Source organism: Notamacropus eugenii, chromosome 6 (genome assembly GCF_028372415.1).
Source record: "Notamacropus eugenii isolate mMacEug1 chromosome 6, mMacEug1.pri_v2, whole genome shotgun sequence".
NCBI lineage: Eukaryota > Metazoa > Chordata > Mammalia > Diprotodontia > Macropodidae > Notamacropus > Notamacropus eugenii.
The window spans coordinates 178,736,289-178,754,060 of record NC_092877.1 but is presented as its reverse complement, the minus strand read 5'-3'; the positions used below and the strand labels follow the sequence as shown (position 1 = coordinate 178,754,060).

Sequence of the window (17,772 nt, the reverse complement as noted above, 5' to 3'; positions counted from 1 at the left end):
AGCTACTGATCTGCATTAGTAAATGGAGTTTCTTCTACCTCAACGAAATCATAAATCATAAATTACTATCTCTGTAATAAGTGATGCTTTGTTACTGACAAAAATTGGTAAAGGGAGTTTCTTCAGCTAGGAGTTCTCCTTGTCAATGAAATTACAAATCCTGTAACTATCTCTAGAATGAACGACACATCTAGATGTGTAAAAAACATCTACATGTTTGCCATCTACACATCTTAAAAATCTACCTTGTCTTTGCCAAGCATTATATTAACTTGACAAGAAGAATGCATATTTAACAAGTTTATACTCTTTGGGCAACAGCTACATGGAACAGAGTTTTAATATAATTTCTAGACACAAATATTGACAGACATTTTAGATAAAGTGATAATATTCAAAATCTAATTTGACTCTGTGTAAGAATTCCAACAAAATTGCTTAAAGAGCCTGTGTTCATATTATTCCATATGCTACATGGCAGTGTTAGGGCTATGGGTTATAGATATAAAATAAAAAGTTATAATAAGAAGATATAGAATAAGAGCTGGGGAGGTGAATTACATCAAGCCCCTCATATGCATGTGTAAATCAAAAATCAAGATGAAGCTGTGAATCAGAAGAGAGCCAGTAAGCTGAAGCTAGACTCTACATGGATACTAAGATCCAAGATAAAGTTGGAGCAAGAAACTAGACAGACAAGAAATAAGTAGCACATTTAATTATCAAAATCTTCCTGGGAAGTCAGTAAGACAAAGGAAGCAGGAAATGTAGATGAGAGAGAAAATAGAATAACAGCAAAAACCTTAGTTCTGAGGCAAGGCTCTGACATGCGTGGGGGTGGATTTGTCTTTCTATTTGGACTTAAATTAACATCAGAATTTAGGTAGCCCAGAGACAAGATCACGGAAATGAGCTACTAAGCAGAGTGAATAAAGGGCATTGTGGGCAGCTTTTATCTCCCTAAAATGATGGACAATAAGAGAGACACTGACCAAATCAATAGTTGGTTACCAGTGAAAATATATTATGGCCCTAACTAATGAACTCACTTAAATTTTTCCCTATGACTATTAGTATAAAAATAAAAATATGAGGAAAAAGTCATAAACTTGAATTTATATCCAGAAGTAACTATGATTCTTATGAGCAGATCATAAAAAGTTCTAGAAAATGAGAATGTTTTGGAGTGCTGAGTTAAATAATAATAAATTCAAATATTATGTTAAATTAAATGGTCTTTTTAATAGAGTATATAAATTAATGAAAAACACATAATCTTTTCAATACTATAAAACTAAGAGAAAGTTTAATTCCTCTACATGAATAAAAAATATACTAACATCCTATAATGCACTGTGTTCAATATTTTGCATAAACATATTTTAGTAATAATAAGATGTATAGCTAACATTTATGTAGTGCTCACTATGTGCCAGGCACTATGCTAAGTACTTGATTATCTCATTTGATACTCAGAACTGCCCTGGGAATTAGGTACTATTATTATCCCCATTTTACAGATGAGAAAACTGAAGCAAACAATGGTTGAGTGACTCATTTATAGTCACTCAGCCAGCAAGTGTCTGAGGTCAAATCTGAACCCAAATATTCCTGACTCCAAGCTTAGGGCTCTATGTACTGTACCACCTATTTGTCCCCACATACTTTTCTTTTAAGTGCAACATTTCCTCTCGAAACCTCTTTCATCTGTTGAATGTAAATATCCTTCGTACAGTCAGGGCATAGTTATAACAGAAGATATTTCTGGCTCCTTACCTGCTCTCAGTTGGTGTTGTTCTTAAATCAGATGATTGTGACTTCTGGTCCCTTAATCCCTTCTTTTCCCAGTGGAATGGTCCTATTTGCTGTTCAGTTTCTTTAAAGATGTTGACCTTGAATCTGTGTGAACAGAGGAGATCTATTGCCTAATAATTGTGATCTGTACATGCCAAGACACGTGTCAGAGAGCTAGGCTGAAATGCATTTTCTTAAGTTATGTTGTTCTTTAGAGTTTGAAAATTATAAAGAAAATAGTCTACTTGGTCCAGAAACTGATGAAAATCTGGCAGCTTTCATTTGCACCCAAGAGTAATTGGGTATACCTTCAGTTTTCAATCTGTACTGTACCCCTGCACTGTGTCTGCTTCTTTCCATTGCATTACATCTTACTTTACCACTCTCTATAGTTGACACATTATCGGTGGGAAACTTGAAGGACCCTTTCCCTTTTCACTGAGTGGCAGATTGAATGAACTCAGCTTATGTTTGGCTTGATATCCCACCACCTCAAAGCTGCTTTTTTAGTCTCCTTGCCATTCAACTTTACATGCGTTTTCTCTCTCTTTGTCCCTTGTAACTTTCAGTTTTACTAGTCTAAATAGATCACCCCTTTACATAAGCTAAGTAGTTTATAAATCAGTTTTATTCAACCCCCAAGACATATCTGGAATACAAGAAATACTATAGTGACATTTTTAACTGAGAATATATTTTAATTTAAATAAAGCAATCGCACATTTTGAAATTTATACTTATATACTTCAACTCATAATATTTCAATTTGCATTATATTTTAAAATAGCAAAACTCTTAAAATACCTTATTTTTATTTGTTTTGCAGATAATATTTCCCTGTACCACTGACCTGGTGTAATGTAAGGAAGGACAAAAATGAAATGGAAACATTTTCCTTTTTTCATCATAATAGCTGTATTCAGCTTATTCCAAAACTCTCCATTACTGGCCCAGCTTATTCCAGGTAGGTGGTTTTGAGATTTGGTTTAATCACTGTTTTTAGCAATGTTCCTCCTTTGTGTTAAATGCTTTGTTTGTTAAATACGTTTATTGTCTTGGAACTTGTATGTCCTGGATGAATGGTAGTGGGGTTTTTTTAAGGAAGAAAATATTTATTAATTTCAGGGTGTAGTTATGTTAAATATGAAAAATACTTCAGCAGTTCTAGTAAAACGTAAGAACATTATCCCTCTTTACAATTTCTTACAGAATAAAACTTTATAACTGTGGATGATTGGGTTGGAAGAAGAATTATAGCAGGAAAAGTGAATGTGAAACCAAAAAAAGAAACAATAGAGTTGCAACCTATGGCAGTCCTACAATTAGGGTATAATGAACTTCAGAAAAGTGAAATACTTAAAGCTGAAATTCTTATAGAGTAGTGACATGTTAATTACAATGCTGTACAATGTCAGGATAATATTACTATGTGTTACTCTGTTGCTACCATAGTTACCATTATCTTTGGTGAAATCAGAGATCTGTTCTTCTTTGAAAGTATTAATCTTATTGATGCTCCTGGAGATGTCATTATAGCACAAATATTGTACACCATTTCATAGGCATTCAATTTAACTTGGCATTATGCTGGTGTATATAATGAAATAGAATGTATGTTAATAAATAAAAATTCCAACATTACTCAGGTAAAATCATGAGAATTAAATGCACAATTAATATAGAATATTTATACGCCATTGCCATATACTTGGGGTGAATGTTGTACTTATTTGTGCTTGCCTCAGTTAATACCATATATTTATATTAGCTATTCAATTATTATACATACTGTTAGTTTAAATAGATGCTGCCTTTACATTTGGAATTTTTTGCAGAAAATGGATCCTGAAATTTCAATGTTTAGGATAGGTTTATCTCTAGATATGAAATAACGTCTGCTTATTTGGAGTTGTGTGAACAGGAATTGTCTTTGCTAATATGATGCATTTCAGTAGTGAGCTGTCACATGTATGTTGAAATCAGCATCACATACAGATGCTGTCATGATATGCTGAAGTGAATACTGTTACCTCAGTATAATTAAAACTCTAAAAGTTACTTTCAGTTGCATTCATCCTTCCTGTCATTTTTCTATCCCTTTCTTGAGAAAAATATTCTGGTATTGTTTAAGAATATTATAGTAATCACATGATAAATGAACAGTTGGGATGGGACAAAAAACATTCAGGATCTTACTTAAGATACCAGAGCTGAATCCATCCAGAAAAACAGAAATGCTCTATTGCCAAGGCAATATTCTCAGCAACTGGTGGGGACTATGAATTTGCCAGTATAGTTCTCATTCGCAAAATATAAAAGCCTCTCCATACAGAAGGCAGAAGAAAAACATTTATTTAAACACCAGAAAGTCAAATTCTAGAACCAGAAAGCAAAATCCATCATGGTGACCAAGAAGTTAACAAACATGATCACAGCAGGGGACAAAGTCATTCTCAAACCTCCCCTCCCCCAGCCAGGGCCTTCTCACTATCAGCTGTCACAATGTATCAGTCTCAAACATCCCCTCCCCCAGCCAGGGCCTTCTCACTATCAGCTGTCACAATGTATCAGTTGGCTTGTGTTCCTTCCCTTCTGACCTGACCCCACTCCCTCACTTCCTACCAGTTCCGCTCCACACTTCCTATTTCACCTCTTCAGCAAGCTCCTCCCACCACATGTGACCCAGGCTTCCAGGCAATTTAAGCAGATCATATGGGTCTATTAATTAATGAGAAAGATCTTTCTATTTTAAATTACTATTACAAATACCTTTCAAAACTTAATATGTAAAAGAATGAAAAATGTGCTCAGTACATAGAAAAAAATCAACCAACTTCAAAAGATCCCAGCTGTTTTACTTTCCCATTTTTTCCTTAACTTTTCTTTGCTTTGTTATTTGCTCCTTTGTATAGTTCTACTCATTCCCCTTAGATACTAGGATCTCACATATTGTCCATAGATAGACATATGGAGAGAGAGATAGAGAGAGAGAGAGAGAGTGAGAACTTTGAGCATCTACTGTGTGCCAGTCCCTGTGCCAAGTTCATAAGACATAAACACAAGCAAGAAAGTCAGTCCTTGCCCTCAAGAAGCATATATTCTAATGAGAGAAGGCAATACATAAATGGAAAAGATACAGCACACCCACTGCGGTGTAGTGTGGTTTTGAGAAGAGCTATGCAGGCCTCGTAAGGTCCAAAGGTGAAGTCCTAGCTTGCAGTGGGAGCAGATGAGGATGACGGTCAGAGTGAAATCAGTATGAAAAGGAAACAGAGAGGAAGTGACATGAGGCCTGGTTCCAAGCAAAATAAGATGAAGGCTCATCTAACAGATCTTACTTGCTTTAATTATTATTGATCAGAGGAAATTATTGAACTCAGGTATACTTGGGTACAAGACTGACTTTTTAATTCACTACCAAATGCTACTTCTAATGTCAGTAAACACAAATTTATTGTTTCCTCAAATTTATTTTTCTCTAATCTCTTCAATTAAGGTAATCACTACATATTGAACTTCAACCATTATTTGTGAATGGGACACATTCTTTCGTTAAAATAAAACTCACATAGAATCAAATTTGTATTTCACATTTGTACTTTATTGTTTCCAAATTGCTTTCTTCAAAAAATCCTAAAAGAGAAACAGTATAATTAGTATAACTCACATTTTATGGGTGACAAATCTGAGACTTCAAAAGATTGTGACCTACTTTTGATCCCTTAGCTAATAAGAGGAAGCACCAAGACTTAAAACCAGATTTTCTGAGTTGTGATCCAGTGTTCATCACATTATACCATCAGACACAGGGAAGGTATAAGCAAATAGCAAACTGGTAGTGCTTATTGTCAGGGTGGAATTAAAGTACTGATGTTTAAATAACAGGAAATTGGATAGATTTTTACTGAATTTTTTAGACAAAACAATACAGTGTTGATTGCTAATGATGTTTAGAGGTATTTCACAAAATCCAATAGAAAAATACAATCTTCTTCTGTGCTCACTGAATAAACCAGCTACACTCTTCCCAGATTTAATTTTAAGATTTAATTGGGTATAGTATGTCTCTGGAAATACAAATTCTCTTGACTACTGGTATAATGAATAACATTTTGCATTTGCACGGTATTTTATAGCATTGAAAGTACTTTCATATACATTTTCTCACGGGAGCGTTGAATCAAATGAGTAATGTACATGCATGCACTTTCACAGAATCACAGGGATAGAACAGAAGATGTCTTCTAATACAACATAAGTCTGGATAAGAAATCAATTCTACAAAATCCCACAGAGCTTTAGATGATTAAAGACCCCTCTAGAGGAGGAGGATCTGTTACCTGCCAAGACATCCCTTTCTACTTTGGCACAGCTCTCACTCTTAAGATTTGTTTTTCTCTCATGTACAGTCAAAACCAACCTATTTACAACTTCCACATTTACCTTTTAGTTCTCTTCTGGGATCAAGTAGAACAAGGGTAATTCCTTCTACACATAATAGCCCTTCAAACACTTGAAGACAATGATCAAGTCTCTTCTAAATCTCTTCTTTCTTCTCCATGCAAAATAGCTTCATCTCCTTTAACTGATCCAGTCATCGCCCATGCTGGTTGCCTTCTACAGTGTTTATGTCAAGTTGACAAATAGCCAGCTTGGTACCTCTCAGCAGGGAGACTCCAATCACCACTACCCTTTTTGTATAGTCTGTTCATTACCAATAACCTTTTACCTAGTAGAACCTGTGGATAATAACAGCTACATTTATATAGCATTTGAAGGCTTGTAAAACAATTTACATACCATCTCATATGATCCTCACAATAACCATGTGAAGTAGTTACTATTATTATCCCAATTTTGCAGATAAGGAAACTGAAACTGAGAGAGATAAAGCAAACTGCATAGTCACATGACTAGTCACTACATGAACTCAAATCTTCCTGATTACAAGTCTAGTATTTTATCCATTATGTTAACTAATTGGAGGTGAATATCATTATTTCTTAGAGGATAAGAAGTCAATTTCTCCTCAAAAAAATCCAGTACCCTCTTTCTCTACCATCTTATTCCCTTATGCTAACAGTCTCATATTCTAATTTTTGTTTCTTAACTTAGTTCCAGGTCTTCAGTGGTCTCTTTTGTTCCTTCCATCTTTGTGTCACATGCTTCCACCTTCCTTCCTCTAATCAGTGGTTCCCTTTCTCCCTTTTTATATTTCTTTTTTTCATTGCTTCCTCCTTAACACCTTTCTAACCAATCAAAAAATGATTCATATTCACTGATAATCTTGTGTAGAAAATATTCATTTCTATAACCCTTTCCATCTTTCTGCAATGGAGAGAAACTTGATCTTTGTGTATATTGAGATGTTTCATGACATTAGATGAAAAACAAACAAAACACACTCTCAATTCTTAACAAATATATATCACCTTCCTCTACATATAGTGCAATATATTGATGTGATTACATATTTGTATACACATATATATGAGAACATTCTCATATGGATGAGAATATATGCACATGCATACTACTCAGCTGTCTTCAGACAGGAGAGTATCTTCATTTCAAATGAATGCTGTGACATCTTAGAGACAGAAAAGGTAATTGGAACATGTATGTATGAAATAACACATTAACAGTGATAGGAATACTTCTGTGTGATTTCGTTAGCATAGGTACTGTTATATTTTCTTTCCTAGAGAAGAGATTCCCTCCAGCAATGTAGGTAACTTTGATTCTTAGAAAGTTACCTAGAACACTGAGACCTTAACCTGATCAGGGTCTCACACCCAGTACATGGCAGAGGAAACTTGGTTTAAGATTCAAGATTTCTTAGTCTGGAGTGACTTTAATATACAACTTCATTATTAGCTTACTTGGCAGTATTTCTGCAGGAAAATGGGGCTGGAGTTTCTAGATGTACTGAGTAGTCAAGAATCATCTTGATCTTGGAGAACCTACACATACAAAGAACCCAAATAAGACTTCCTTTCAAAGAAAGAAGAGTGTTGGGTTAAAAGTCTGTTTTTTTAAAATGAATCTGACTCCAGAAATTATTTTAAAGCAATTTACCTGTCAAAGACATAGCCAGCTTTCAAAAGGAACACCTGCAGAGCTCAGCCCATTTCCATAACTGCCTCTATATAATATCATTGATTTGAGGCAAATCCATCTTACTGAATGGGCATAAAGAGTGCTTTTGACATTATAATGACCTTTTCATCACATTATTATCAGGATAAAAACTACAGGTGGTATCTTTATGTGTGTGTGTGTGTGTGTGTGTGTGTGTGTGTGTGTGTGTTCTTAATTTTCCATTTACACTGATTATCTCTAAGAATTGATATATTACTTTACTGGGGTGGATGGTATAAAGGTGTTCAGCCTTAACTCAGACAAAGCCAAAAACATAATTTACACTGAAAAATAAATGTGAGTAATTTCTTATAATACATCCTATTCATCCTGCATGCACTCCATAGATTACTTATAAAAGTCATGCTTAATTATAATATTAAAGAAAATTCTTTAAAACTTTGACTTATCTCTGAACGATATTAGCAAAAGAACTTCTGCATAACCATGAGGTATTTGAGATATATTAAATGATTCATTAGAGTTTAATGGGGAAACTATTTTAATATAACAAAGAGCACAGTGATTTTCAGTGTAGTAACTAGTTTACAGAATAAAATATTGAAATCAAAATTTTAATATAATTTCTGATATTGTTTGATTGTAGTATCTATTTTCCTTTTAGTTGTAAACTTAAAATCTACTCAGATGTCTTATACTTATCTTTATAAATTTCTTAAAATGTTAGTAAGTTACAAATTAGTATTGCTTATTCATATAAATGCAAACCTATAGCAATAGAAATGATAATTATAGAATGCATTCTAGAGTTTTTAAATCTTTCTGGTTATTCCTACAACTACCTTCTTTGCATAGAATCTCTTGGGAGAAACTGCCTTTCCTTTATTAAAATCACTGCTGAAACATTTATCTTGTCATTACAACCTGTAATTCAAATATGAAATACACTCTTCAGATAGGAATATTTGCATTTTAAACTGGCTAACATGTTCAGCATTGACAAAGTAAGCAATAAATGTGCAAAATTATCTTTTAGTGATCATTTTCACATTTATTTTGTACTTTCACTTAATAAATTTTGAAAGACATTAAAAATTAGAATCATTTTTCTATGTATATTTCAATAGTCTTGATATTTTAATAATATTGTGGTTTGTTGAGAGCACCAAAATGTCACATTCTTATTTGGAATGTAACACAAAGCTATAGTAAGTTTAAAAATATTTGAAAACATCTTTTCTACTCTGTGAAAATATGAGTGTTATTTCTGGTTTAGGATTCAGATGCTGATAGGATTTTTCCTATGACCTCTTGTCAGCAGATCTGTGGTTAACAAATGATTGAGATGATTTGCTACCTCCATCTACATGTGCTCATCTACTATGTTTCTAGAATATGATTTCCAAAGGAAGGTACCTTCAAGGAAATCTACATAAGAATCAGAGATATTTTAATTATGAGACGTTAAGAGAAAAAAAGCCTTGGTAAAAGTCAAGAAGTATGTAGAATACAAGGAGAATCAAAAGTATATTACTTATTTTTTTGCATATGTACTATCACTTCTTGGCATTCATGAGCTTAATAAACATATCACTGGAAGAAATTAAGGATATTTTATCTTTTTCTTCTAATTAGAAAAAATTATAAAATAGAATCACAGATTTTTAGGCTTTCTACCCCAACAATCTCATTTTATAAATGAGGAAATAGAATCTCCAAGAGGTTCTCCTAATCCAGTGTTTTTAACACTGTACCACTTCCTCTTACAGAAATTGACTAATTAAGCATATTAATGATACAATGTTTGCAGAACTTCGTGGTAATACAGTTTTCCTCTCCAAGCTCTGTCCCCAACTTATAATCATAGATTGGGTGGGAAGAAAGGTGTGAAGGTGATTACCTCAGCTACTGTAGACCATATGATCCCATCACTGCAATTTGCTGCAATGGTCAGCCAGCAGACACCATTATCTCAAAGCAAAAGCATTTTCTCAAATAGTATCTACAAAAACATGTCCATATTAATCTGGGGTACACTTTACCACAATTTTACCCAATATCAGTGGAAATAGTGGGTAAGCACATACTCTACATAGACATGGCCAAGGCACCTCATACCTCAGGTGCTAGAGAGCTATGATGCCCTTTCCTTTCTCATGTTGTTCTTGTATTACTCTGCCTTAGTACAGCATCTCTGATGGGCAGTTTGCTCAGCTGAGTTTTCTGGGCCCATCCCCCTTCTCCAGCAATGTTGCTATTGCTATATACAGTGATTTCTTAGTTCTGCTCATTTCTCTTCATTATTTCATGGAAGTTTATCAACGTGTTTTGTCTAAAACCAATGAGTTTCTCATTTCTTACAGCACAGTAGGATTCCAACATGATCATTTACTACAGCTTGTTCAGTCATTCCCTGGTTGATGGGCATCCCCATATATCCAGTTCTTTGCCACCATGAAGAGAGCTGCTATAAATATTTTAGAACATACCGGTTATTTTCCTTTTTCACTAATATCTTTCAAAACAGAACTAGAAGTGATATTGCTGGGTAAAAGGGTAGAGGCAGTTTAATAACTCATAGGGCATAATTTCAGATGGCTCTCCAAAATCCTTGTATCCATTCACAGTTCCACCGTGTGCCAATTTTTCCACATCTCTCCCAACACTAGTCACTTTCCTCTTCAATCATTACAGCCAATCTGATAAATGTAAAATATTATCTCAAGGTTGTTTTAATTTGCATTTCTCTAATCAATAATGACTTACAGTATTTTGTCATGTGACTATATAATTTTCTTCATTGGAAAACTGCCTCTTTATATCCTTTGACCATTTTTCAACTGGTGAATGACTTGCATTCTTATGAATTTGAAAAAGTTATTTATTTACAATATGAGACCATTATCTGAGAAACTATCTATAACATTTTTTTCTCAATTTTCTGCTTTCCTTCTGATATTGGCCACATTTATTTTATTTATACAAAAATTTTCTAATTTAATGTAATTGAAATAATCTGTTTTATACCTCACACTGCTATTTATTGTTTATCCATAAATTATTTGTCTATTCATAAGTCTAATAAGTAACATTGTTGTTGTTCAATGTTGTTCAGTTTTTCTTATAATATCTCTCTTTATATCTAGGTCATATATCCATTTTGAAATTTTCTTGGTAAATGATGAAAGATATTGGTCTATGCCAAATTTCTGCCAAACTACTTACCAGTTTTGCCAACAATTTTTTACCAGGTGATGAATTCTTATCCCCAAAACTTGTCTTTATATTTTCCAAATACAAGACTACTATATTCATTTCTTGCTAGAAATAGTATGTCTATTCTGTTTCATTGATCTATCTACTTCTTAGTCAATATTTTATGAACAAAAATTATAAAAAAAACACTTTTTCAACAAATAAAATCAAATTTAAATAATTGGAGAAATATTGATTGTTCATGAGTAGGCAGGAGTAACATAATTTAAATGATAATTTCACCTTAATTAACTTAGGTATATTCAATGACATCACAAATTACTAAAAAAATATTTTACTGAATTAGAAAAAATAATGAAATGGAAGAAAAAAGTCAAGAATATCAAAGGAAGTAATGAAAAAATATGTAAAGAAAGGAAATGTAGCTGTACTAGACCTTAAAAGTATCAAACAATATTTATCCAAATTATCTAGTATTGCTGTACCTCTTCACAATTTCCACAAACTTCATTTACTAGATCATCATAAAAAAAGACTTAGCCATTTCATCTTAAAGGGGTTTTTTAGGGAGGTTGTTTGTTTTTAGCTTTCTGAGGTGTTATTTATTGATCCAAAAGACTTTAAGTCAATTAGAGTCTGGCAAGTAGTTGGTAATGTGTACCAGTAAGCACCCTAACATACACAGGTGGGCCTGCTATCACAGGTTCTTAGATTTGCATTCATAAAAGGAAAGAACTTTTGAGGGTTAGCCAAACACATGTATTATTCCTTTAACCAAGTAGATATAGATATAGATATAGATATAGATATAGATATAGATATAGATATAGATATAGATATAGATCATTCAGTTAGTTCAGGGAGTCAGCACCCTGAATTTCAAAGAAAATACAGAGAAATCAAAACTATCAACAGACATGGCTTCCTCTGTCTGAATTCAACTGACAACTGGACCCCACCTGTCTGACAATCCTTACCAGAAAGGGAAATGAGACATCTGGGTTCTCAAAGCTGGAAGCTCCTTAGTGGTTTCCCAGAGCCAAACAAGCACTTCAAGTCAGTAAGCCCCAAAGTCATCAACAGACATGGCTTCCTCTGCCTGACCATAATTCAAAAGAAAGGTACAGCTGTCTGACCTTTGTTACAGAGAAGGAAGCATGATATCTGGGTTCTCAAAGCCAGGGGCTCTCCTTAGCAGCTTCCCAGAGACTTCATCTGGCACTCAAACCTTCTTAACAAAACTAAATCCCAAAGTAAAATCTCAACTCAGAGTATTTATACCTTTTTTAGAGCCAGAGGGCATCACAAGCCTTTGACCCAGTGCCCCAACAGAAAAAAAAAAAAGGTACTTGGGATCCTCCTACAAAACAACTCCCCTAAAGCTTCCCACAATAGGCATGTCCATCAATGGGTGGAAAAGGTCTTTAATCACATTAAAATAATTAACAATACAAATACATACATTGTTTCTAGTTAAAGAAACTCTTGCTTCTGTACTTTAACTCCTAGTAAAGACTCTTGATTGATAAAGGCAAGATTCAATCAGAGGCACTTGATTATACTAAAACAAAAACAACAAAAGATCCTATTTTTATTGAGATTGAACTCTACTGAGAAAAAAATTTAGCTTTCAGATACAGATTTGAGAGTTTTCTGCAGGGAACAGATATTTGAAATCACTGAAGTGACTGAAAATTAAAAACAGAGGAAGAAAAAAATATACAGAGAGGGAAGAACCAGGGGTGGGGTGAAAGTGAAGAAGAGACAGTTAGAAAAGGAAGAAAAGTGATGAAGGAAGCTGAGGAGTTAAGAGAGAGGTTGTAGATGAAAGGAGAAAGAGCAGGGGCATAGAAGTCAATGGAGGAGAAATTGGTATAAAGGCAAGACTGGTTCTATAACCAGATGATCTGGGACTGAATCTGGGCACTATTTGTTGCTTGGTATGTTTTTCACTTTTGTTTTTAGCAATAGAAGAGATCTGAATATATTCATCTGTAATGTGAGAGGGAGTTGTCCAAAGACAAGGTGGAGGGGGATAAGAATTATCAGTATAAATTCTACAGGGTTAGGTAGGGAACATGATCAAGACATAAGAGAAGGAGTTAAGTTTGCAAGGAAGCGAGCGACCTCATTCTCTGATACCAGAGGGAAGGAAGAAAAAGAAATGAAAAGAAATACACATAATTTAAATAATAAAGTTAATTTTATCTCATCTTAATGAAGGCACAAAGCTAATACATACTGAAGTTCTCATATGCATAAAGAATACCTTTCAGTACTTCAAAAACTGTTAAAAGACCATACTAACAACATTAATAACAACAAATTCATGAGTGTGTAATACTGTCTGGCAATGGGTGTTATGATGTCATACCATAATTAATTTTAATATTTTTGTCATTAGAGTTTACATGATATATATTTATTTATGAATAGGAAGAGAAAAAGTGTTCTGATATGAACATTATATTATGCCATCAATTTATACATAGGAACAGAAGCTTTTGGTTTTTTCCTTTCAGAATTATTTTTATCTTTCTTGCATGCTAAAGAAATTCATGACTAAAATAGTTTCAAGTGAAAATGGTGACATTATAACATTTTTAAATCATATCATTTTACCTCGTACCAAATAGCACTGATAGCCAAGCTTTTTAAAATCAATAATCCCATTCAATAATGTATTATAAATCAGAGAGCTGGAATGAAACGTAATATTGCTTAGATGTTATTCCTCCTGAACAACTACATGGCTCAAACATTTCCCTCCCTTTTCCTTGACTAATACTGCCAGATTTAAATTCTTTGATTGTTACATGTTTCTGACTTTGGGAAGTGACCTTGATTTATGCATTTTCTTTGTGTACAAGAGAGTAGATGACAAAGGTTTGGAAATACCATCAATAGAAATGTCAGGCCCTGAAAGAGGACAAATATTTAAAGAACACGACAAACCCCAACACATGTCCTATCTTCTAGAGACTGTCACTGAGCATAGCATAAGATCTTAATAAATCAAAAGATTGCCAGCTGTACTTCAGGACAGAATACTGGTCTTCCAGTGTGAGGCTTTATTTAATTGTTTGACTAGATAGAGGCAAACTAAGATGCATAGCCACCTGAAAGATACTTAATGAAGAGATGTGTATTTTTAATCTAGCTGTAGAGGACAGAACTATACAGCTTAGATGACATGGCTTTTGTGAGGAACCTCACTAGAGAAAACCCCATGTGCTACACTGTCTGCCTAATTAAGTCATCAGAATTCATTGCTGCAAACCGAGTGACTCATATGGACCAGTGTAAGTAATTTTTGCTCCTCTATTGCTTGGTTAATAGAAAGTGGCACTATTCTAGATTATGACTGATAGAGGTTGCAGCTGTTGTAATTGGGCCTCTAGATAGAAAGGCCTATTCTTTAATAAAAGAAAAGGGAAAAAAATCCAACAATCTCTCTTTGCCTGAGACAGCATCACTATTTCATTTCAATGTTTTCTTTTTCCTTTTCTTTACTAGTTAGGGTTCATCTCTTCTGATTTTTTTCCCTGTCCTGCTATGCTCTGTCCTCACACATTCCTCGTTTGCTTCTTCAAACTGGTCCCTTATTCAGAAATAAAATGGTAGTTTGGGATGGGAAAGTACTTTAAAATACTATTTGTTGTATGACTTGGCTCTCTGGAGAGGTAGGGAGAAGTACAATTGGTGAAATTTTGGTGGTCTAAAAATACAAAAGGTATCAATAAATATGAATTTTAAGACAAAAAAAGAAAGTCAACAAAATTGATCAATACATCAAAAAAAAAGTCTGAGGATATATGCAATATACTATACTCCTGATCCTCCACCTATTCAAGGTATAGACTACAGTGTTTTCTACTTTCTTAAAAGCAAAACTAAGAAGTATTTTATCCTCTTGCTAGGAAACTGAGATAATCCTGAAAGTATAGGACTATTTTTGAACTTCCCACAAACATTTCTGGTGAAAACTTTGCGAGGATGCATGGAATTGTAAATATTTTACAACATTTTATATAAATTTCTAAGTATTCTCTATTTGTCAATGTGTTAATATACCCAGATTATAAGGTCAAATCAAGTATTATATTTTTTCTTTTGCAATGAATTCATTATGAAATGAATTTTTTAAAACACGATATAAATCATGGAAATTTTTAGATTAGTATATTTAACTGAAAGAATTGTTTTCATCATCAATGCTGAAATATGTGTACAAAAATTAAGATTTATATTTTAAAGTGATTCTGTATAGAGAACACATACTTTTTAAGTTAATTTGGTATTGATATATTTTGCTTCCACATAATCCTAAATTTCCCTGGTATTGCTTCTCCTTCCCCCAGGAAACCATGAATGGTAGCATTTTTTTTAAAATAAAAGGTGGAAGAAGGGGGTTAAATCAGCAAAACTGATCCATACACTGGGAAAACAAAACTGATCACATTTACAATGTTCCTCTCCCAGGTATCCTGCCCCCATATACTCCCATACTTATGCAAAGAGACACAAATATTTAAATTTTGCTTTCACTATTTTCTTCTTTTCCAGATAATTTTGTAAGGAATCAGGATTCTGCATTTGAATTCTTATTCTAGAACTTACCACCTGTAATGAAAAACTACTTTATTTCAGTCTTCTCCCTAAGTTTACCTATATGGTTTGATCTATTCTGATTTTCATCTATTACCATTTAAGCACTCCTTGAGCCCCAGTTTCCTCCTCTTTGTATAGGGAGTGAGCCTTTAAGTAAGTACTTAGTTAGAAAAAAGTTGCTGTGAGAAAAGTCTATAAAACCTATACAAATATAAGTTGTTTCTATTATGACTATTAACCCTGAGTACAAATATGATTAATTCAGAAAATCACTTCTCTAATGCTTACTAGGTCATCTTTCAGAGTAGCTGTGGCTAAACAAATCTTCACTCTACTGTCATCTTCTGGCAATGAGCTTTGAAGAGAGTTAGGTCGATACTGAAATGGCACATATGCAATCTGTCATTCAAAGGCTTTCCAATTTGACAGTATCTGTCAGTGCTTGCACTTGATCCATTGGCACAGAATCAACAGACCCAGACAAAACTTTATAACATAATGAGGCATCAAAGTGGGATTTTAGCAAAACAAACAAACAAAAAACCCAACAACAGCAACAACAAAAACCCAGTAAAAGTATGCTGACATTCAGAAGGTATATTTTGTTGTTGAATTTTTAAAATTCATTTCCTCTTAATAATATTTCTCAATATTTATGCAATGAAATCCTTGCCAAAATTATCACTACAATCTAGTATTTCTGGAAATCAGATTTTCAATAAACCAAGATCTCTGGAACACATCTCTAATTGAAAAAAATGCAAAAAAAAAATGACTGAGAATGTAAATGTTTACTCCTTAAACCCTTTTTCAGAGATTTATGGATTCTTAGTTGACATGATCCTTTACCAAGCCTGGTTATTCGGTTAAAGAATTAGGAAGTTTGTAACTGTTGGAGATAGGCTTACTGACAGAAAGTATCACCACACATTAAGTAAAGAGAATGAATTGTTACATAGTATAAAAATGAATATTTATCCTTTAAGTCACTACTGACCTCCTTGCTTTTCTTCACACACAACACTCCATCTCTATCTCTCTCACCTCCAAGATTTTTCATTGGCTCTCTTCCTTGCCTGGGCTTTCTCCTTCATCTCTACCTCCAAACTTCCTTAACATACTTCAAACCTCAAGTAAAGAACTCCCTTTTTCAAGAAGCCTTTCCTGGTTTTCATTGCTCTTTGTGTCTTTTCTCTGTTGATCATCTCCAATGTAACCTGTATATATCTTGTTTGTACATATTTGTTTACATATTGTTTCCCCCAGTAGACAGTGAACTTCTTAAAAGCAGAGACGGTTTTTGGTTGATATCATTTGCTTTTCCACTTTTTTATATGTCCAATGTTTAGCACATATCCTGGCATATAGTAGACACCAAATAAATCTTTGCTGACATGATAGTGCCCAAAGACATAGACTGAGTTATGTTCATCATCCTCTGTGAGGAAAAAAATATATAGTAGATGTTGCATTTCATTCACCTTTCCTTTTCAAAATAAGTTTTAGTACTTGAAGACTAAAGCTTCAATTATCTGAAAAATTTATACCCACTAAATTTCATTACTGTATTTTGTTTTTCAGGGAGCTTAAAGAATTAATATTTTAAAATTTTAATAGGTGGGACAGTATCAAGTATAAATCTAGCTATATCTACAAAAGATAAATGATTAAAATTACATGTAGAAAGAGATAATCAATTAGAATGCTGTGATTAGATATTTTAAAAAATTGAATGGATTTACTCTATACAGCATCTCATGCATACAGAGGTGAAATTGTTTCTTTGGGTCTTAACAGAATGTTTAGATCCAAGTCAATTTCTGTTTATCCCTCAATCTACTACACTAATCGACATACCTACACTATCTCCATGAGAGATGAGTTACTGTGATTCCTTCTCATTTTATGAGGTGCTTAAGAAGAAAGTACAGGCACATCAGCAATTTTAGCAGATTGCTTTGTTAGAACAGATGGTCTGATTGATTTTTATGCTCTTCTTTTCATTTTGACCCTGAAAAGATGTACTGTGATGATTTGGATTAGTACCTT

At 33.6% G+C, this 17,772-nt stretch overlaps 1 protein-coding gene across 3 annotated transcripts in view; it reads left to right on the top strand.

The window, feature by feature from the left end:
• The window catches only part of ROBO1 (roundabout guidance receptor 1), a 1,297,074-nt gene that overhangs the window by 165,113 nt on the left and 1,114,189 nt on the right, over nucleotides 1–17,772 (top strand). For all 3 annotated transcript variants that reach the window (XM_072621629.1, XM_072621631.1, XM_072621627.1), the window contains exon 2: nucleotides 2,621–2,758. In XM_072621629.1, coding sequence (XP_072477730.1) covers nucleotides 2,671–2,758 — 88 coding nt within the window. In that variant the 5' untranslated portion in view covers nucleotides 2,621–2,670. The remainder of the gene's footprint in view (nucleotides 1–2,620; nucleotides 2,759–17,772) is intronic.